Genomic DNA, 21,744 nt, shown 5'->3' with positions numbered 1-21,744 from the left:
CGCGTACGACAGAGAGAGGAGAGCGAGAGTAGGAAGGAGCGAGTACAACAGAGAGAGAAGAGAGCGAGAGTAAGAAGGAGCGAGTATGACAGCGAGAAGAGAGCAAGAGTAAGAAGGAGCAAGTACGAAAGAGAAGAATGCGAGAGTAAGGAGCGAGTATAACAGAGAGAGAAGAGAGCAAGAGTAAGAACGAGCGAGTACAAAAGAGAGAAGAGAGCAAGAGTAAGGAGCACGTACGACAAAGAGAGAAGAGAGCGAGAGTAAGGAGCGAGTACGACAGAGAGAGAAGAGAGCGAGAGTAAGAACGAGCGAGTACAAAAGAGAGCGAGAGTAAAGAGCGCGTACGACAGAGAGAGGAGAGCGAGAGTAGGAAGGAGCGAGTACAACAGAGAGAGAAGAGAGCGAGAGTAAGAAGGAGCGAGTACGACAGAGAAGAGAGCGAGAGTAAGAAGGACTGCGTACGACAGAGAGAGAAGAGAGCGAGAGTAAGAAGGAGCGAGTACGCCAGAGAGAGAAGAGAGCGAGAGTAAGAAGGAGCGAGTACGCCAGAGAGAGAGAAGAGAGCGAGAGTAAGAAGGAGCGAGTACAAAAGAGAGAGGAGAGCAAGAGTAAGAAGAAGCGAGTACGACAGCGAGAAGAGAGCGAGAGTAAGAAGGAGCGAGTACGAAAGAGAAAAGAGAGCAAGATTAAGAAGGAGCGAGTACGACAGAGAGAGAAGAGAACAAGAGTAAGAAGGAGCGCATACGACAGAGAGAGAAGAGAGCGAGAGTAAAAGGAGCACGTACGACAGAGAGATAAGAGAGTGAGAGTAAGAAGGAGCGCATACAACAGAGCGCGAAGAGAGCTAGAGTAAGAAGGAGTGAGTACGACAGAGTGAAAAGAGAGCTCGAATAAGAAGGAGCGAGTACGACAGAGGGATATGAGAGCAAGAGTAAGAAGGAGTGAGTACAAATGAGAGAGAAGAGAGCGAGATTAAGAAGGAGCGAGTACGACAGAGAGAGAAGAGAGCGAGAGTAAGAAGGAGCGTGTACGGCAGAGAGCGAAGAGAGCTAGAGTAAGAAGGTGCGCGTACGACAGAGAGATAAGAGAGCGAGAGTAAGAAGGAGCGCATACGACAGAAAGCGAAGAGAGCTAGAGTAAGAAGGAGCGAGTACAACAGAGAGATAAGAGAGCTAGAGTAAGAAGGAGCGAGTACGACAGAGAGAGAGGAGAGAGTGTAAGAAGGAGCGAGTACGACGGAGAGAGAAGAGAGATTGAGTAAGAAGGAGTGAGTACAACGGAGAGAGAAGAGAGCTAGAGTAAGAAGAAGCGAGTACGACAGAGAGAAGAGAGCGAGAGTAAGAAGGAGCGATGGGATAGTGAGAAGGAAATGAACAGAGTGAGAGAGAAGTGAAACAAGAGGAAGAGAAAGAAACAAGAGGAGGCAGTAAGAGAGGCAGATTGACAACAGGGTGTGAAGAGCAGGCTAGAGAGACAAAGCAGAGAGGGGGAAAATTAAAGAATAAGAAAGGCAGTGGCCGGAAACGGCAGGGAGACAGAGACACAACAAGTAAGAGGGCAATAGGGAAAGAGAGATGGAGAAATGAAGACAACGATGAAGTAAGGGGAAGGGAGTGTGGGATAAGGAATGACGAATGCTTCGAATAGGAGTGTGTGGGACATTCACTGAGGGGCTTGAACAGAGGACTGTAGGGGAGACCTTGGTAATGAGACAGAGACAGCAGTCTGAGACAGGCATCCATTCACTAAGGGGACGGGACAGAGGAGTGTGGGGGAGACAGTAGTAATGATATAGTGACAGCAGTCTGAGATGGGCTGCCATTCAATAAGGGAATGGGACAGAGAAGTGTGGGGGAGGCCGTAGTAATGCGATGGGAACAGCAGTCTGAGGCGGGCAGCCATTTACTAAGGGACTGGGACAGAGGAGTGTGGGGGAGACAATAGTAATGAGATAGTGACAGCAGTCTTAGATGGGCAGCCATTCAATAAGGGACTGGGACAGAGGAGTGTGGGGGAGACAATAGTAATGAGATAGTGACAGCAGTCTGAGATGGGCAGCCATTCAATAAGGGACTGGGACAGAGGAGTGTGGGGGAGACCGTAGTCATGAGATGGGGACAGCAGTCTTAGATGGGCAGCCATTCAATACGGGACTGAGACAGAGGAGTGTGTGGGAGACAGTAGTAATGAGATGGGGACAGCAGTCTCACGGTCACATTAGTGACCACCAGTTTCATCTTGCCTATTGACTTTATTTTGGCATTAGCCACCACCATGTTAAAAGCTGCAAGTATTTTGCCATGCCGGCATTATACAATGTGCTTTTTGCTCATGTTTTTATTCTGTGTGTCTGCATGTTCTTTCTCACCAAGGGTTTAGGCTGATAAGAATGTACTAGGATGATGTTTATGGTACAGCAGGGAACGGTTTTGTATTGAAAGAGGGCACCTTGGGATCTTGGCCAATTCCGACGGTTTCCTTTCAAAACTAACCTGAAGTAGCCAGCAGGAGGGAGCAGGGGGGTTTCTAGAACTCTCCCCTCTGGCTTGTTTAAAATATATAAGAGACCCAGGATTGATGGTGGGAGATTCAGAGACTTCGGTCAGGATTTTGATGTTGAATGCCTGACACCGATGAGGCAGATCTCTCTCTCTCGCAGCCGATCTCGGAGTTTACGGCTTGAAGCTACTGAGAGAAAGATAAAAAACCAGATGGGCCCCATGGTGATGAATTTTTACTAATTATTTGCTTTGCATTATGTATATATATATATATATATATATATATATATATATATATATATATGTTTCTGTACCCTTCCATGTATATATTTGCTGTTTATTGACTGAAGATTCTTTCTACATGTTTTTATTTTATTGTTGAGCACATTTTAAACGTGCACTTTCAGTTCTACTGACCTTCCTTTACGAGCCTTGCAAAGTGATTTCATAAATGTCTTCTTAAGATTAAGAGGTACATTCAAGAGATTCTTTTTGACTGTTTTCAGTGTGTGTGTATTTTGGCTCGGTCAGCTGTAAAGCAAAACAGACCATAGTAGGCAGAGGAGTGTGGGGGAGACAGCAGTAATGAGATAGTGACAGCAGTCTGAGATGGGAACCATTCACTAAGGGGCTGGCACAGAGGAGTGTGGGGGAGACCGTAGTAATGAGATAGGGACAGCAGTCTGAGATGGGCTGCCATTCACTAAGGGGCCGGGACAGAGGAGTGCGAGGAAGACTGTAGTAGTGAGATAGGGACAGCAGTCTGAGACGGGCAACCGTTCACTAAGGGGCTGGCACAGAGGAGCGTGGGGGAGACCGTAGTAATGAGATAGGGACAGCAGTCTGAGATGGGCTGCCATTCACTAAGGGGCTGGGACAGAGGTGTGGGGGGGGGGGGGGAGACCGTAGGAATGGGATAGTGACAGCAATCTGAGAAGGCCAGCCATTCACTAAGGGGCTGGGACAGAGGTGTGTGGGGGAGACAGTCTGAGATGGGCAGCCATTCACTAAGGGGCTGGGACAGAGGTGTGGAGGGGTACAGTAGGAATGGGATAGTGACAGCAATCTGAGATGGGCAGCCATTCACTAAGGGGCCACAACAGAGGTGTGTGGAGGAGACCGTAGTAATGAGACAGGGACAGCAGTCTGAGATGGGCAGCCATTCACTAAGGTGGTGGAACAGAGGAGTGCGGGGGAGACTGTAGTAATGAGATGGGGACAGAAGTATGAGATGGGCAGCCATTCATTAAGGGGCTGGCACAGAGGAGTACGGGGGAGACCGTAGTAATGAGATGGGGGCAGCAGTCTGAGATGGGCAGCTGTTCACTAAGGGGCTGGCACAGAGGAGTGTGGGGGAGACCGTAGTAATGAGACAGTGACAGCAGTCTGGGATGGGCAGCCATTCACTAAGGGGCCTGGACAGAGGAGTGTGGGACAGAGGAGTGTGGGGGAGACAGTAGTAATGAGATAGGGACAGCAGTCTGAGATGGGCAGCCATTCACTAATTGGGTGGAACAGAGGAGTGTGGGACAGAGGAGTGTGGGGGAGACTAGAAATGAGATAGGGACAGCAGTCTGAGATGGGCAGCTATTCACTAAGGGGCTGGGACAGAGGAGTGTGGGGGAGACAGTAGTAATGAGACAGAGACAGTGACAGCATTCTGAGATGGGCAGAGAGGGAAGAGAGGTTCACAAGAAGTGAGAAAGGGAAGATGCTTAGGGGACAAGAAGGCCGTTTGCGTGAGAGGGTACAGAATAACAGCAGAGAAGGGAACCAACGAGGAAATGACTTGTCAGAGTGTATAAAAGGCAGAAATGAGTAGAGTAAGGAAAAAAGGTGCAAGATTGCTCAACGGTGAGGGCTGATAGCACTGCCAGTATTCGAACCTAGCCCGGAAGCCTTGAGCAAAGTCTGACATACACCTTCATCCTTCCAGGTCAAGAAACAAGGGGCAACTGCTTACTCAATACTTATGCACAAAGAGAACATTTAATATGTATTTCATGTAGTAGGTTTTAACTCCACGTGTGTGTTATAATGGATCTATAACTAAACAAAATGCTACAAGTAACTGAGCTGAGGTAGCACGTGCCACAGTGCAGATGATATCACTGGACAACCAAAACAGCTGATATGCCGTATTGATGTCTGATTAAGTGCTAAGTCAGCTGCACACAAAAAACAAGACACATACAGCGTCAACAAGCAGCAATGAGGGAGGGAGTGGGGGGATGGGAAAGCAACACCAGAAAATTAATTTAAAAAAAAAGATATTGTATCACTTTGAAGCTAGAGAGAGAAAAGTAGACAGGTGCCCTCAGAACACAGCGTTTGACATTTGACTTTGGTCTTTTAATGCACAACAAACGTGCTGAGATAAGAACAAGATTTACAGACATGTTTACAGAAACGGTGCTTGGAGTGGGTGGATACACAACCGCTTGTGTGAAGTGCTCTTACACAAAGAAAAAAGTAGCTCCTAAAATGGAAGCAAATAATTGGTCCATGCTCTTGTGGAGGGCTAAACACAGGAAGAGGCATGCCATGGACAAATGGGGAGAAAGAATATGTGTGTTATGATGGAGCCAGCAAATGGGAAGCTTATGGGCAAGGCTGAAGCAAATATATTGAATATGACAGTCTCTTTGCGACAGCGCATGACCTGTTTATCGAAGACTTACAAACAAGACGTAGCCCGGAGAGAAAGTGAAGCCAGGGGCAGGCGGTGGCAACCAAGAGCCACAATGGAAACACGTGTCCTTTCCTTGCACCGATAATAAATATCAGCTGATGTGCTCGGGCGAAAGGGAACCCATGCTCTTCATTGAGAGTTCATGCTGTGCTGAAACTAGTGCATGCTAACCAACTGGCTGTCTTGTGGGCAGGAAAGCATTGGGTTTGATGCCTGGCAAAAGGGCAGTGGTAAAGGGCTGCCAGGCACAAGAGTGGCCTGTGTGTGGCTCACAGACACTCTTTCTGACATGGCCATTGTACCCTGCCTCTGGTGCTGGTGCTTCAGCTGTCAACAAGGTACTTTCGCCACACACCAACATTCGAAAACAATTGGAGGCACCTGTGGTCATACCCCGCCACTGGTCTGATTTAACACCTTGGAGAACAGGAAGGTCAGAGAAGGCCTTCTATCATCCATCCAGATCCAAATGTGATAGGAAAATATGCTGTCACTCAAAATGCAGCCAATGGATGAAGTAGGCAGATAACATCAGAACCCTTCTTGACCGAGGAGACATGGCACCCTGATCCTCCTAGACCTCCCAGCAGTATTCAACACTGTTTCCCCTCAAACATTCCTCAAGAGGATTCACCACATTGGAATCTGAGGAGACACATTCTAATGGATCACCTCCTTCCTCACCAGCAGAACCCAGGAAATCTGCCTACCTCCTTTCACCTTGGAACCCAAGAACATCATCTGCAGCGTCCCTCCATGCTCATCCCTCAGCTCTACACTGTTTAAAATCTACATGACCCCACTGGCCAACATCGTCAGAACCCACAGAAGGAACATCATATCCGACCCAGACAACCAGCTCATCCTCTCATTATTAGAAGACTCCTCCACCACAAATGCCAACTTCCACAAGTACATGACAAGCGTTGCAGACTGGATGAAAGCCAACTCCCTAAAATTCAACACCAACAAGACTGGAGTATTGATGTTAGGGAGCACCACCTCCCTGAGGCGCGACTACTGGTGGCCTTCCGAACTAGGACCCTCACCCACGCCGACAGACCACGCGCACAACCTTGGCATCATCCTGGACAGCAAGCTCACCAAGAAAGTCCAGATCAACTCAGTCTCTTCCACCTGCTTCTTCACCCTTCCTATGCTCCATAACATCTTCAAACGGCTTCCGTCAACATCAGACAGAGAGTCACTTAAGCCCTTGTCACCGGCCAGTTGCCAACACACTCTACGTAGGAATCACCTCTCACTTCCTCAAGAAACTGCAGACCATACAGAATGCAGTGGCCAGACCCAACCTCGACCTCCCCAAGCGGACTCTTACCACCTAAGATGTCAATTCAAGATGCTGATCCACATCTACAAGGCCCTACAGAAGCAGGGGTCAGCATGCATCAACCACTGCATGAACTTCCAACAACCTGCGCTCCGCCTCCTAGCCCTCACTCACACCCCGAATTCGCCGAAGCAACAGTGAAGTGTAGTGCAGTGTGACTGCAGTACCCTAAAGTGCAGGATGCAATGCACTGTACAGTGTATGTGCAGTGCAGGCAGAGTATTACAGTGATGTACAGTGCACTCTGAGTTCAGCATCCTGTACAGTGAAATGTGAGCACAGTGCCATGTAGTCAGTCACACGTGCTATCCCTGTGCAGGGCAGCATAGTTGTTGTTTGCAGTGCTCTGCAGTGCACTGGACTACAGTTCCAAGTGTTCACTTAATGATGATAAAGATACTGATATATCTGTAAAGTGTGACAAATACCTTGAACGAGGTGCCATGCTAGAGTGGCCACGTGTTGACACTTTTATGGCCCTTCCAGCAGCTGGGTTCAGATGCAGTGTAAGGGGCACTATTCCCAAGCACAGGGCCTCCTGTCCCTACGCTACTAGTTCATTTTACGACGGGCATCGGCCGGGCTTCAAGATGCATCCTGGAGGTCTCTTTGGTGTCTAGAGAAAGAGCATCTCTGCAGTTTGGGTACAGAAAGAGCTCTTTCTTCCCCTGAACCAGTCGTGCCTTCTTCTGGAAAGAAGAGACAGAGACATTTCACATTTCTAAAAACTTCAAGCAAGAAACTGCTAGTCTGTAAAACCCTCTCAGAGAAAAATGTTCTTTTTCTAAGCTCTGAAGTAGTTCACAAGTCTTTGTTGCTGATACAAACACATTCCCTGCTCCAAGCACCTTCCAGCGCTTTGCAGCGTATTTACCATCCGCAGGCCCTGTGGGTCCACAGAGCTGGAAGCTACTAATCAGGTGTCATCATCTGAGGCTTCGAGTCTGGCATGATTTCTACCATCTCAGGTGGTGGTCCAAGAAGGCCCTTATGTGAAGAATCTACCGGGACTTTCCACCATGAGCGCCCAGATGTCTGTGCCACATTAGTGCCTAGAAGGCGAAGGCTTCTAATCTGCAGTCAGACGGAACACTATATCTTGAGGTGTTTGCTAACTGTACCTTGTGAAAGCAGACCGGCCGTCCTGCTCTGTGAAGTGTAGTGCACTGCTGTGCAGTGCTCTGCAGCTCATTATGCAGTGCTCCGTATAGTGCAATGTGAGCACGCAATCTTGTAGTCATATGTGGAAGCTCAGTCTCATCCTTGCTAAGTGCAATGTAGTGTACTGTATTGTTTGTAGTGATCCACAGTGCAGAGCACACTGCACAGTACAGTGAAGTGTGAACGCAGGGTGCAGTGTATTGCACAGTGAGTCCAGTACACTGACTAGTGCAATAGTGTACATGCAGTGAAGGGGTGCAGTGCATGCAGTGGCGGAGTGCAGTGCATGCAGTGGCGGAGTGCAGTGCATGCAGTGTGTACAGTGCAGTGCATGCAGTGTGTACAGTGCATGCATTAGGGTGCAGTGCATGCAGTCATGGTGCAGTGAATGCAGTGTGTACAGTGCATGCATTGGGGTGCAGTAGATGCATTGGCTGGATGCAGTGCATACGGTCGCGGGTGCAGTACATGTATTGGCTGGATGCAGGGCATGCAGTTGCTGGGTGCAGTGCATGCAGTGAGGTGCAGTGGAGGGTGCAGTGTATCAAGTGAAGGGTGCAGTGCATGCAGTGGGGTGCAGTGGAGATAGCAGTGGGGTGCAGGGAATGCAGTGTGTACAGTGCATGCTTGGGATGGGTGCATTGCATGGGGGTGCAGTGCGTGCGGGCAGGGGTGCAGTGTATGCAGTAGCTGGGTGTAGTGCATGCAGTGTCTGGGTGCAGTGCATGCAGTCGCTGGGTGCTGTGTATGCAGTGAATGGTGCAATGCATGCAGGGGGGTGCAGGGTGCAGTGCATGCAGTGGGTACAGTTCATGCACTGGGGTGCAATGCATGCTTGGGCTGCGTGAAGTGCATGCAGTGGGTGTGCAGTGCATGCAGGCAGGGGTGCAGTGCATGGAGTGGGGGTTCAGTGGAGGGTGCATACAGTGCATAGTGACTGGGCAGTCGCTGGGTGCAGTGCATGCAGTGGCTGGGTGCCGTGCATGCAGTTGCTTGGTGCCGTGCATGCAGTCGCTGGGTGCAGTGCATGCAGTCGCTGGGTGCAGTGCATGCAGTCGCTGGGTGCAGTGGAGGGTGCAGTGCATGCAGTGGCTGCGTGCAGTGGAGGGTGCAGTGCATGCAGTCGCTGGGTGCAGTGCATGCAGTGCCTAGGTGCAGTGTATGCAGTCGCTGGGTGCGGTGCATGCAGTCGCTGGGTGCGGTGCATGCAGTCAACGGTGCAGTGCATGCAGTGGGGTGCAGGGTGCAGTGCATGCAGTGGGGTGCAGGGTGCAGTGCATGCAGTGGGGTGCAGTGCATGCAGTGGGGTGCAGTGTATGCAGTCGCTGGGTGCGGTGCATGCAGTCAACGGTGCAGTGCATGCAGTGGGGTGCAGGGTGCAGTGCATGCATTGGGGTGCAGTGCATGCTTGGGCTGGGTGCAGTGCATGCAGTGGCGGAGTACAGTGCATGCAGTGTGTACAGTGCATGCATTAGGGTGCAGTGCATGCGGTCGGGGTGCAGAGCATGCAGTGGATGGGTGCAGTGCATGCAGTGGCTGCGTGCAGTGCATGCAGTCGCTGGGTGCAGTGCATGCAGTGCCTAGGTGCAGTGTATGCAGTCGCTGGGTGCGGTGCATGCAGTGGGGTGCAGGGTGCAGTGCATTCAGTGGGGGTGCAGTGGAGGGTGGATACAGTGACAGGGTGCAGTGCGTGCAGCACAGCGCCTCACGGTGATGCTCTCACTTGTGGAAGGTGACCGGCCGGCCATGGTCGTCCCTCCGCCGCTGGTCCCGGGAGCACCGCTGGGCCGCGCAGTACCGGGTCATGTCTGGTGGGGGAGGCGGCTCGCGCCCGGTCCTGCTGCACCCACTGCCCTGGGGGGAAACAAGCCCCACCGCCTTTAGAGAGGAGTCCGACGGTTGCGGCCGGCCCCGCCCAGCCCAACGACGAGGCGCGGATACACAAGCTCTAGCACCAAGAGGGGTTCTAGGGGCCCAGGCTGAGGTGGCACCCTGGTCACGTCAATCAGAGCAAACAAGTCCCACCGCCCTTAGAATTGAGCCCGAGAGCTGCTGCAGGCTCCGCCCTTCACAACGACGAGGAGCGGATACACAAGCTCTGGCACCAAGATGGGGTTGGAAGAGCCCAGTCTGCGGTGCCTCACCTCGTGCACGTCAATCAAAGCAAACAAGCCCCGCCGCCTTTAGAAAGGAGCCCGAGAGCTGCTGCCGGCCACGCCCTTCACAACGACGAGGAGCGGATACACAAGCTCTGGCACTATGATGGGGTTGGAGGAGCCCAGCCTGCGGTGCCTTTTCCCCTCCACCGGGCACGTCAATCAGAGCAAACAAGCCCCACCGCCTTTAGAAAGGAGCCCGAGAGCTGCTGCCGGCCACGCCCTTCACAACCACGAGAAGCGGCAATACAACCCCCTGACCCCAAGAGGGAGTTCTAGGAATAAAACAATTTCTAGGTTATGCGAGTATTCTGCTTTCCTTCTTTGCTGTTTATTAAAAGTAAAAAAATCACAGCAGCCAATCAGAACAGTTTGCGGTATTTAATAATATATCAGAGATTGGATATTACCAGGTTCTCCTTTATTATTTTCACATTCCACAGGAGGCTGGATGAAAGAATACTGTTTCTCTCCTGGTGCAAGGTTTCCAGACCCTGTTGGTCGTCAGTCGTGTCATGGCTGTTACAGGTATTCTGATTCTATGGCAGGACCGGAGGCTCGGATTATGCTTCTCCTTCTTTGCTGTTTATTAACCAAGCCAATGACGCAGCCAATCAGAAACATATTAAACAAAAACTACAAACCCTTCTACCCTTGATTTTGACCCTGAGGCCATAGCACACCGAGATCCTCAGACTGGACTTCCCTTCCTGCGATCTCGGATTACGTTTATTCTCAATCAATCAATCATTAAATTGATAAAGCGCGCTATGTACCCGTTAGGGTTTTGAGGCGCTTGGGGGGGGGTCGCTGCTATCGTTCGAAGAGCCATGTCTTGAGGAGTCTCCTGAAGGTGAGGAGGTCCTGGGTCTGGCGTAGTGAGGTCAGGAGTGAGTTCCAGGTCTTGGCGGCGAGGTGGGAGAAGGATCTGCCGCCAGAGGTCTTTCGCTGGATTCGGGGGACGATGGCGAGGGCAAGCTTGGCAGAGCGTAGTTGGCGTGAGGGAACGTAGAAGTTGAGTCTGGTGTTCAGATAGGTGGGTCCGGTGTCGTGGAGTGCCTTGTGTGCGTGGGTGAGGAGTTTAAAGGTGATCCTTTTGTCCACGGGGAGCCAGTGGAGGTCCTTCAGGTGGTGGGAGATGTGACATCGGCGGGGTATGTCGAGGATCAGGCGGGCGGATGTGTTCTGGATGCGTTGGAGTCGTTTGATGTCTTTTGTCGGGATGCCTGTGTAGAGTGCGTTGCCGTAGTCGAGTCTGCTACTGACGAGGGCTTGGGTCACCATCTTTCTGGTTCCTCTTGGAATCCACTTGAAGATCCTGCGGAGCATGCGGAGGGTGTTAAAACAGGAAGAGGAGACAGCGTTGACCTGTTTGGACATGGTGAGAGCAGAGTCGAGGATGAAGCTGAGGTTTCATGCGTGGCTGGCTGGGGTGGGTGGGGGGCCCAGGGCGGTGGGCCACCAAGAGTCGTTCCAGGTCGAGGGGGTGCGACCAAGGATGAGGACTTCCGTCTTGTCGGAGTTAAGTTTCAGGCGGCTGTTGCTCATCCATTCGGCGATGGATTTCAGTCCCTCGTGGAGGTTGGCTTTGGCGGTAAGAGGATCTTTGGTCAGGGAGAGGATGAGCTGGGTGTCGTCGGCGTAGGAGAGGATGCTGAGGTTGTGCTGGCGGGCCAGTTGTGCGAGGGGGGCCATGTAGATGTTGAACAGCGTTGGGCTAAGTGAGGAGCCTTGGGGGACGCCGCAGATGAGGTTGGTGGCTTCGGAGCGGAAGGGTGAGAGTCGGACTCTCTGGGTTCTGCCGGAGAGAAAAGAGGAGATCCAGTTGAGGGCTTTGTCTTGGATACCGGCTTCGTGGAGGCGATTTAGTAGGGTGCGGTGGCAGACCGTGTCGAAGGCAGCAGAGAGGTCTAGGAGGATGAGGGCTGAGGTTTCGTCGTTGTCTATTTGTTGTCTGATGTCATCTGTGGCGGCGAGGAGTGCAGTCTCTGTGCTGTGGTTGCGTCTGAAACCGGATTGGGAAGGGTCTAGGATGGAGTTGTCTTCGAGGTAGTGGGAGAGCTGTGCGTTGACGATCTTCTCGATGACTTCTGCTGGGAAAGGGAGGAGGGAGATCGGTCGGAAGTTTTTGGGGTCGTTGAGGTCAGCCTTAGGTTTCTTGAGGAGGGGTTGAATTTCTGCGTGCTTCCAGCTGTCCGGGAAGGTAGCAGTGTTGAAGGAAAGGTTGATGATCTTGCGGAGTTTGGGGGCGATGGTGACGTCGGCTTTGTTGAAAACGTGATGTGGGCAGGGGTCAGAGGGAGATCCTGAGTGGATGGAGTTCATGGTCTTTAGGGTTTCGGCGTCGTCTACTTGGGTCCAGGTGGTGATGCGGTCGGCGTGGGAGGAGTTGTTGGGGGTGGGGTCTGGCGGAGGTGTGGTGTTGAAGCTGTCGTGGAAGGCTACGATTTTCTGGTAGAAGAAGGTGGAGAGGTCGTCGCAGAGTTTCTGGGATGGAGGTACGTCGTTGACGTTGGCATTGGGGTTGGAGAGTTCCTTCACGCTGCAGAAGAGTTCCTTGCAGTCGTGAGCGTTGTTGTTAAGGCGTTCTGTGAAGTGGGAGCGTTTGGCGAGTCGGATCAGTTGGTGGTGTTCGCTGTTGGCTTCCTTGAGGGTAGCAAGGTTGTAGGGTGTGCGCTCGAGGATCCATTTCTTCTTGAGTTTCTGGCAGGTGCGTTTGGAGGTGGTCAGTTCATCTGTGAACCAGGCTGTTTTTTTCTTTTCTTGGTTGACGGTGGGTCTCTTGAGTGGTGCTAGGATGTTGGCGCAGTTGAGGATCCATTGTTGGAGGTTGATAGCGGCGGAGTCCGGGTCGGTGGGGTCGGGTGGTGGGTTTTTGGCGAGGGTGCTGGCTAGTTGATCTTCGGTGACTTTTCCCCAGCGGCGGTGAGGCGGTAGAGGGGTGCGGTGGTGTTCGGTGTTTTTCTTGAACGTGAAGTGGACGCAGTGGTGGTCGGTCCAGTGGAGTTCGGAGGTGTGGCTGAATGAGATGTGGTTGCTTGCAGTGAAGAGTGGGTCAAGGGTGTGGCCAGTGACGTGGGTGGGTGTGTTGACCAGTTGACGGAGTCCGAGGTTGGAGAGGTTGGTGGTCAGTGATGCGGTGTTGGCGTCATTGTTCTCCAGGTGGAAGTTAAGGTCTCCCAGGAGGATGTAGTCTGAAGAGGCGAGGGCGTGGGTGCTTGCGAGGTCGGAGATGGTGTCGCTGAAAGGGGCTCTTGGTCCTGGAGGACGGTATATGAGGGTTCCTCTGAGGGTAGTGTTGGAGTCCGTGTGAATCTGGAAGTGGAGGTGTTAGGCTGTCTTGAGGGTGTCATCCGTGTGGGTGTGGATATTGAGGGTAGATTTGTGGGCGATGGCTATTCCTCCGCCGATTCCGTTGGTGCAATCTCTTCTGGTGATCTTGTAGCCGTCAGGGATGGCGATGGCGATGTCTGGGGCCGAGGAGTCGTTCCACCAGGTTTCGATTAGGAAGGCTACGTCTGGGGCGGCGGTGTCGAGCAGGTCCCAGAGCTCAATGGCGTGCTTTCGTGCGGAGCGTGTGTTGAGGAGGATGCAGTGCAGGTGGTTTGTGTTGGTTGTTGCTGGCTTCGTTGTTCCGTTGCAGGTGAAGTTGCAGGTGCGGCAGGAAAAAGGTCCTTTGGTGTGCTTCGGGGTGGCCTGGAAGCATTCTGTGGAGGAGCCAGGGTTGAGGGCGAGGAGTTCGCTGGCCGAGTAGCGAAGGCTGGGGGTGCAGGGGGCGTGCGGATCAGGGGGGGTGGCGCTGGGCGCGGTTCAGGCGCGGACGGGCTTGCCCCTGGTGCGCCACCTGCGCGCGCCAGCGGCGCGCCCGCTGCGCGGATGCGCAGCGCCAGCCATTAAGAAGGGAGGGGGGAGGGAGGAGCAGCCTGGAGGCGGGAGGGAGCGGCGAATGGGGGCGCGAGGGGGGCGGGGCCGCAGGGAGGCAGCGGCAAGGGGAGATCGGCAAGGAGGAGCGGAGCGCCCAAGGGGCGAAAACCAGGGAAAAAAGCAAGGCACAAAACAGTAAAAACAGGCACAAAATACAATTATGGCACAAGTTACAATCGGGGTACAGCAATCAGAGGGGCACAACGGGGGCAGAAGCGCAAGGAGGCAAGGCGCTTGAAAAAAACAGAAATGCACTTACAGGATGGCGAAAAGCGGCACAATCAGAAGGGGCACAACGGGGGCAGAAGCGCAAGGAGGCAAGGCGCTGAAAATTTGAAAAACACTTACAGGACGGCGAAAAGCGGCACACGGGTCAAGTGAAGCTTACTAGAACCCACTAGACACCAGGGATGAGGCGCAGGAGGATGCCTGCGGGTGGAGGAGGGCCTCGAACACGCTAGCAGCAGCGTGGGCGGGGGTCAGGGGCAGGAGACAGCAGGTTGGTGCTGCAGACGTGGGGGGCGAGCTCTAGACCTAAGGCAGGTCAGAGGTCGCTCACTCGCGACGCGCAGCGCCAGCCATTAAGAAGGGAGGGGGGAGGGAGGAGCAGCTGGGAGGCGGGAGGGAGCGGCGAATGGGGGCGCGAGGGGGGCCGGGCCGGAGGGAGGCAGCGGCAAGGGGAGATCGGCAAGGGTGAGCGCCCAAGGGGCGAAAACCAGGGAAAAAAGCAAGGCACAAAACAGTAAAAACAGGCACAAAATACAATTATGGCACAAGTTACAATCGGGGTACAGCAATCAGAGGGGCAGAACGGGGGCAGAAGCGCAAGGAGGCAAGGCGCTTGAAAAAAATAGAAATGCACTTACAGGACGGCGAAAAGTGGCACAATCAGAAGGGGCACAACGGGGGCAGAAGCGCAAGGAGGCAAGGCGCTGAAAATTTGAAGAACACTTACAGGACGGCGAAAAGCGGCACACGGGTCAAGTGAAGCTTACTAGAGCCCACTAGACACCAGGGATGAGGCGCAGGAGGATGCCTGCGGGTGGAGGAGGGCCTCGAACACGCTAGCAGCAGCGTGGGCGGGGGTCAGGGGCAGGAGACAGCAGGTTGGTGCTGCAGACATGGGGGGCGAGCTCTAGACCTAAGGCAGGTCAGAGGTCGCTCCAATGCTCAAATGTTGTGCCGTAAGCATCAATGCTAATTACAATTAACTTGCACTGAAGTGCAGGAACTTTTAAATGGGAGAAAGGTAAAATAGTCATTTTTGGTTTTAAAAATAGTCTCGTGCTTAAATTAGAAGTGTCAGCATGTATGCAAACCAACCACTTCCAGAAGGGACCTGCTCTAAACCTCCCATCTGTGTTTTGTTATTTTGCTAAAGACTAAAAAAGTCCCACAAAAAAAGTAATGCTGTATTTAATCAGACTAAAATGATAGTAACACTTTTGTAATCCCTTGAAACAGGACCGGTATACACTGGAAAAGAGCAGCGTTCCATTGCGTCAATCTCCGGAGATTTGTTGGGTCAGTCATCGGGAAATAAAGACAGGGCAGGTGATTCCAGAAACAGCGCCAGCTCTTCCAGTGAATTAGAGCTGGAGCTGGCAAGCTCCCCTATGTGCCGCTGCCAGACTATCACAAACCAGCCGTAGTAGACTAGAATACCTCAGAGCGCATACAAGAGGGCTCGGGCAGAATAACCAACGCGTCTTACGGTGTCTCCAAACAGCTCTGTATGGTTTTCAGTTATTAATAGGATTTAACAATAATAATAGAAGAACACGTAAACCTTGTTGGTTGCTACTTTGCAATTGGTATAGCCTCACATATTCTGATATGTCTCTAAGTGGCGCCAAAAAAAATCGCAGTTCTGCGTCGTTAGGTCACGTTATTTGAAGTAAAGGCGGCGAGACAGTTTCTGCTACGAACGAGCGGCCAATGTGACCTTGTCAAGATGGACGCGGGCGCGCCGTTCCCATCCAAACCGAAAGTTGCGTCCTTCTTCTGTGTCGCTGCGCCCCGGCGTGCCCTCCTGTCGTAGAGCTGGCTCGCGTCCACCGTCTGCTGCTGCAGCTGGCGGCGGCGGCTTCCTCCAGCGCCCTGGATACGTGTTTGATGATGCAGGGAGGTGATTATGTATCGACTCAGGAAACCCCGGAACAAGGACGTACATGGCAGACAGAAGTCCGAATGCCCCCGCCCAGACATTCCACATAAGGTGGCCCTTACACCCGAATTGGACCCTACCCTTGCCATCTTCATTAAGAGGTCCTCCAAGGACCCAAAAATTGGCATCAACAGGTCCTGGAAAATATGCCAGGACAAACTCCTCGACCTGACAGGGCTCCTCCGCAAGATCCTAGACCTGGCGGTATCAGCTAAGGAATTGTGCCCTCTCCTCTGAAAGAAGAAAGTCCATCTTAATTCGCATAGATCACAAACTAACAGAGCTAGCCACAGCGGAACCAGGGCCTTTGGTGGACGGCCTCCTCTTCGGGGATAAGTTCGTCAAGGATCTGGGGAAGTTTGTTCACACCTTTACGGCGTTGGACAAAGCACAAACTTCCAAGAACAAGGTGTTGCACCAACAAATTTTTGCCAAGGCCGGCAGAAGTCGAGGGCGTCTGGCCAGCCGCAATGCCTCTCGCGGCCCTCCCACACGCTATACTTCCTCAGGAAGAGGTTTCTCTGCCCAAGACAGGGACACCTTTTACCCAGCGAGGACTCGTGCTGGACGAGGCCGCTTCAATCGTGGCACCCGCTCTCAAGCCGGCACCAACTTCAACTCCACATCTCCAGGTAAGACTGATATCCCCTTCTTTAGTGGTACTGGAGGGCAGGACCAGTCAATTTTTACACCCTCCAGTCTGTCATGCCTCCACCAATCCTTTTTTCCCACGTAGATCAACTGTTGGCCAAGGGTGCGATCGCCCCCTGCCACCTGACCCTTCGGGGTTCTGCAGCACTATCTTTGCTGTAAGCAAGAAAGGAGGCGGTTCCAGACTGGTGATAAATCTCAAAGATTTCAACAGTTGGTTGTTTACCGTCACTTCAAAATGGAAGGGATACATTTGCTCAGAGACACTCTCAGAGAGGGTGACTGGATGGTCCGGTTGGACCTCAAGGATGCCTATTTAACGATTCAATTTTTTCTCCACACAGAAAGTACCTACAGTTTCAATGGGAAGATCAATGGTTCCATTTCCAGGTCCTTCCTTTCGGCCTTTCTTCAGCGCCTTGGTGCTTCACCAAGGTTATGCGCCCGGTGGTGGAGAACCTCAGGTCCAGGGGGGTTGGGATGATTGTCTACCTCGACGACATCCTCCTGATGGCACAGAACGTTCAGTCCCTTATGCAACACCTCAAATGGACCATTCAAATACTTCAGGGGTTAGGTTTTCTGATCAATGTTCCCAAGTCAGAGTTGACTCCTGCTCGGCAGATGGAATTCCTGGGGTTCCAGATAGACTCTGTTACCTCCCTTCTGTCTTTACCGGTCCAGAAGTTACGCTCAATCCAGAAGGGGATCCAGTCAGTCCTTCTCAAGGACAGGATTTCTCTCAGGATACTGGCCAGAATAGTGGGCCTGTTGGCGTCCTCCATTCAAGCCATATTTCCGTCCCCTTTGCATTACAGGGCGCTTCAACGTCTCAAGCTCCACCATCTTCAAAGGGGTGTGAATTATTCAGAGCTCATAGACCTCACCCCAGAGACGCGCAACGAGTTGCAGTGGTGGCTAGATCACATGGCAGCCTGGAGCAGCAGAGCCATATTCGGATCTCGCCCAGATGTTATTCTGGAATCCGACGCCAGCAAGTGGGGCTGCGGAGCTCGTTGTGGCACCATCTACACTGGCGGTCGTTGGTCTCGCGACAAAATAAATCTTCACATCAATTGCTTAGAACTTCTAGCAGGTTCCTTTGCGATTAGAACTCTGGCACCACGGTCCAGTTGTTGCGTTCTGCTTCGAATGGACAACATTTCAGCGGTCCGTTATATCAACAAACTGGGAGGAACGAGGTCTCTAGCCCTTCTCCAAATTGCCAGAACTTTTTGGCAATACTGCCTGCAGAATCGAATTTCTGTAATGGCGGAATACCTTCCGGGTCAGCTCAATGTAGTGGCGGACTGGAATTCCAGATATCTCCAAGACCCCAGCGAATGGAAACTCCAGCCGTCCATTTTTCAGGCGTTACAAACGAGATGGGGTCAATGCCACGTAGACCTCTTTGCATCTCGTCTTTCTTACCAGATAGACCGATTTTTCTCTTGGATACCGGACCCCTTAGCCATTGCTTTAGATGCCTTCCTGCAGAATTGGACGGGCCCACTCCTATATGCATTTCCCCCGTTCATCATGCTCCCGAGAGTAGCATCTCAGGTGATGCGACAGCGAGCGGAATTGATTCTAATCTCTCCAATTTGGAGAGCACAGATGTGGTTTCCTCTCCTGTAGGAGCTTTCCTGAGACCTTCCTTCCCAGATTCCGTTCAGCCCCAATCTGCTGTTAAACCAGTTGGGGCAACCTTACCCCCTCATTGTCCAGAACAATTTGCATCTCATGGCCTGGCGCATTTCGGGCAACACTGGTATTTGCCGAGCCTTTCGGAGAGCACTATCTCCTTCATCTCTGCCTCCTGGGCAGACTCCACACACAGAAGATATTTATCTGCCTGGCGCAGGTGGGTGGGTTGGTGCAACCCATGGAACCTGGATCCCTTGGGGGCCCCCATTGCAGATGTGATTAACTTCTTAGCTGAACTAGCCTCGGAAGGTTTGAGCTACTGTTCTGTTAATAATTACAGGTCAGCTGTATCTGCTGGACACATTTTTGTAGAAGGGAAACCCGTGGGGGAACATCCCTTGGTGAGCAGGGTAATGAGAGGTATCCGGTTGTCTAATCCTCCTCAAGCCCAGTATGCATTTTTATGGGACGTGGATATCATTTTAACATTTTTGCAGAAATGGCCTTGCAATGCAGATTTATCCAAGAAGCAGTTGTCCGCAAAACTGACTATTCTCTTATGCCTCCTCTCCTGTAGGAGAGTGTCGGATGTTTGCGCTCTGGATATTGCAGGTAGAGTATATTCTCCTGATGGTGTACATTTCTCCATAGCCCGGAGGACTAAGACTTTCTCAAGGCAAGTAACTTATCCTAGTTTTTCTGACAATCCTAAACTGTGTGTTGTGCAATGTCTGCGAGAATATGAAGATCGCACCAGGGAATTTCGACAGCCTGCTGGAGGTCAACTTTTGATTGCTTTAGAAAAGCCATTTCATCCTGTGTCATCGGCTACCTTGGCGCGCTGGGTGAAGTGGATTTTGTCAGAAGCTGGTATTGACAGTTCCATTTTTGGGGCGCACTCTGTCAGGGGAGCAATGGCGTCCAAATCTTTCGGCCTTGGATCTCAACTGCAAGACATAATGAGAGCGGCAGACTGGTCGACGGATTCCACTTTTAAGAGATTTTATCATAAGCCTATTCTTGATGTGGCTTCCATTGTAATACACCAGCTTTAAACAAGCATAATCCGAGCCTCCGGTCCTGCCATAGAATGTAAAATTTTCTAGCATTCTCGTCAAGAATGTTTAATTCTATTAAGGACACGGAGGCGAGGATTATCCCGCCCTATTAGTAATCATACCCGCCCTCTTTTTGTCATGGGTAATTAGCCGGTCTGATGTCTTATGTTCTGCAGGTTGATGCCAAAGAATGGTTAATCTTTTATGTTGCATGTGTTTCATTGACGTGATCAATTAAGAATGACTTGCCTAAGTGGCTTTGATTGGTTTTTGGAAGTAGTTTGTATTCAACAAATGTCTTTGACGAGAATATTTCTTTCTTCTTTGCAGCTCCAGATCAGAAGACTGGACTACGGGAAGATTTCAGGCTTCCTACGCAGTACTGCAAGTTTCTACGTCACACCAAGTTCTGAGACTGTTCTCCTGTTAATTTGCCGCAGTTTTTTATGGGACTAGTGTAGGGAAGTACCATCTTGCCTGGCATGTTACCCCCATATTTCACTGTATATATGTTGTTTTAGTGTATGTGTCACTGGGACCCTGCCAGCCAGGGCCCCAGTGCTCATAAGTGTGCCCTGTATGTGTTCCCTGTGTGATGACTAACTGTCTCACTGAGGCTCTGCTAACCAGAACCTCAGTGGTTATGCTCTCTCTGCTTTCTAAATTATCACTAACAGGCTAGTGACCAATTTCACCAATTCACATTGGCATACTGAAACACCCTTATAGTTCCCTAGTATATGGTACTGAGGTACCCAGGGTAATGGGGTTCCAGGAGATCCCTATGGGCTGCAACATTTCTTTTGCCACCCATAGGGAGCTTTGACAATTCTTACACAGGCCTGCCACTGCAGCCTGAGTGAAATAACGTCCACGTTATTTCACAGCCATTTACCACTGCACTTAAGTAACTTATAAGTCACCTATATGTCTAACCTTCTCCTGGTGAAGGTTGGGTGCTAAGTTACTTAGTGTGTGGGCACCCTGGCACTAACCAAGGTGCCCCCACATCGTTCAGGGCAAATTCCCCTGACTTTGTGAGTGCGGGGACACCATTTCACGAGTGCACCATACATAAGTCACTACCTATGTAAAGAGTCACAATGGTAACTCCGAACATGCCCATGTAACATGTCTAAGATCATGGAATTGTCACCCCAATGCAATTCTGGCATTGGGGAGACAATTCCATGATCCCCCGAGTCTCTAGCACAGACCCGGGTCCTGCCAAACTGCCTTTCCTGGGGTTTCACTGCAGCTGCTGCCAACCCCTCAGACAGGTTTCTGCCCTCCTGGGGTCCAGCCAGGCTTGGCCCAGGAAGGCAGAACAAAGGACTGCCTCAGAGAGAAGGTGTTACACCCTCTCCCTTTGGAAAAAGGTGTCAGGGCTGGGGAGGAGTAGCCTCCCCCAGCCTCTGGAAATGCTTTGATGGGCACAGATGGTGCCCATCTCTGCATAAGCCAGTCTACACCGGTTCAGGGATCCCCCAGCCCTGCTCTGACGCGAAACTGGACAAAGGAAAGGGGAGTGACCACTCCCCTGACCTGCACCTCCCAGGGGAGGTGCCCAGAGCTCCTCCAGCATTCCCCAGACCTCTGCCATCTTGAATTTTGAGGTGTGCTGGCACACTGGGCTGCTCTGAGTGGCCAGGGCCAGCAGGTGACGTCAGAGACTCCTTCTGATAGGCTCTTACCTGTGCTGCTAGCTTATCCTCCTTCCTAGGTAGCCAAACCTCCTTTTCTGGCTATTTAGGGTCTCTGCTTTGGGGAATTCTTCAGATACCGAATGCAAGAGCTCACCAGAGTTCCTCTGCATCTCTCTGTTCACCTTCAGCCAAAGGATCGACCGCTGACTGCTCAGGATGCCTGCAAAACTGCAACAAAGTAGCAAAGACGACTACTGCAACCTTGTATCGCTTCATCCTGCTGGCTTTCTCGTCGGTTTCCTGGTGGTGCATGCTCTGGGGGTAGCCTGCCTCCTTCTTGCACCAGGAGCTCTGAAGAAATCTCCCATGGGTATATGGAATATTCCCCCTGCAACCGCAGGCAACAAAAGACTGCATCACCGGTCCTCTGGGTCCCCTCTCAGCACGACAAGCTTGGTCCCTGGAACTCAGCAACTCTGTCTAAGTGACTCCCACAGTCCAGTGACTCTTCAGTCCAAGTTTGGTGGAGGTAAGTCCTTGCCTCCCCACGCTAGACTGCATTGCTGGGTACCACGTGATTTGCAGCTGCTCCGGCTCCTGTGCACTCTTCCAGGATTTCCTTTGTGCACAGCCAAGCCTGGGTCCCCGACACTCTAACCTGCAGTGCCTTCTGAGTTGTCCTCGGCGTCGTGGGACCCCCTTTTGTGTCTTCGGGTGGGCTCCGGTTCACTCCTTTTCCAAGTGCCTGTTCCGGTACTTCTGTGGGTGCTGCCTGCTTCTGTGAGGGTTC

At 51.9% G+C, this 21,744-nt stretch overlaps 1 protein-coding gene across 1 annotated transcript in view; it reads right to left on the bottom strand.

Moving 5' to 3' along the window:
- LOC138252685 (peroxynitrite isomerase THAP4-like) overlaps positions 1 to 9,699 on the bottom strand; it is an 80,339-nt gene extending 70,640 nt beyond the window's left edge. The window contains exon 1 of the mRNA XM_069205759.1: positions 9,429 to 9,699. Coding sequence (XP_069061860.1) covers positions 9,429 to 9,511 — 83 coding nt within the window. The 5' untranslated portion in view covers positions 9,512 to 9,699. The remainder of the gene's footprint in view (positions 1 to 9,428) is intronic.
- Between the last annotated feature and the right edge of the window lie 12,045 nt (positions 9,700 to 21,744).

Source organism: Pleurodeles waltl, chromosome 1_2 (genome assembly GCF_031143425.1).
Source record: "Pleurodeles waltl isolate 20211129_DDA chromosome 1_2, aPleWal1.hap1.20221129, whole genome shotgun sequence".
Taxonomy (NCBI): Eukaryota; Metazoa; Chordata; class Amphibia; order Caudata; family Salamandridae; genus Pleurodeles; species Pleurodeles waltl.
Note: the sequence above shows the minus strand (reverse complement) of the source record. Positions and strands in the feature narration are given on the sequence as shown.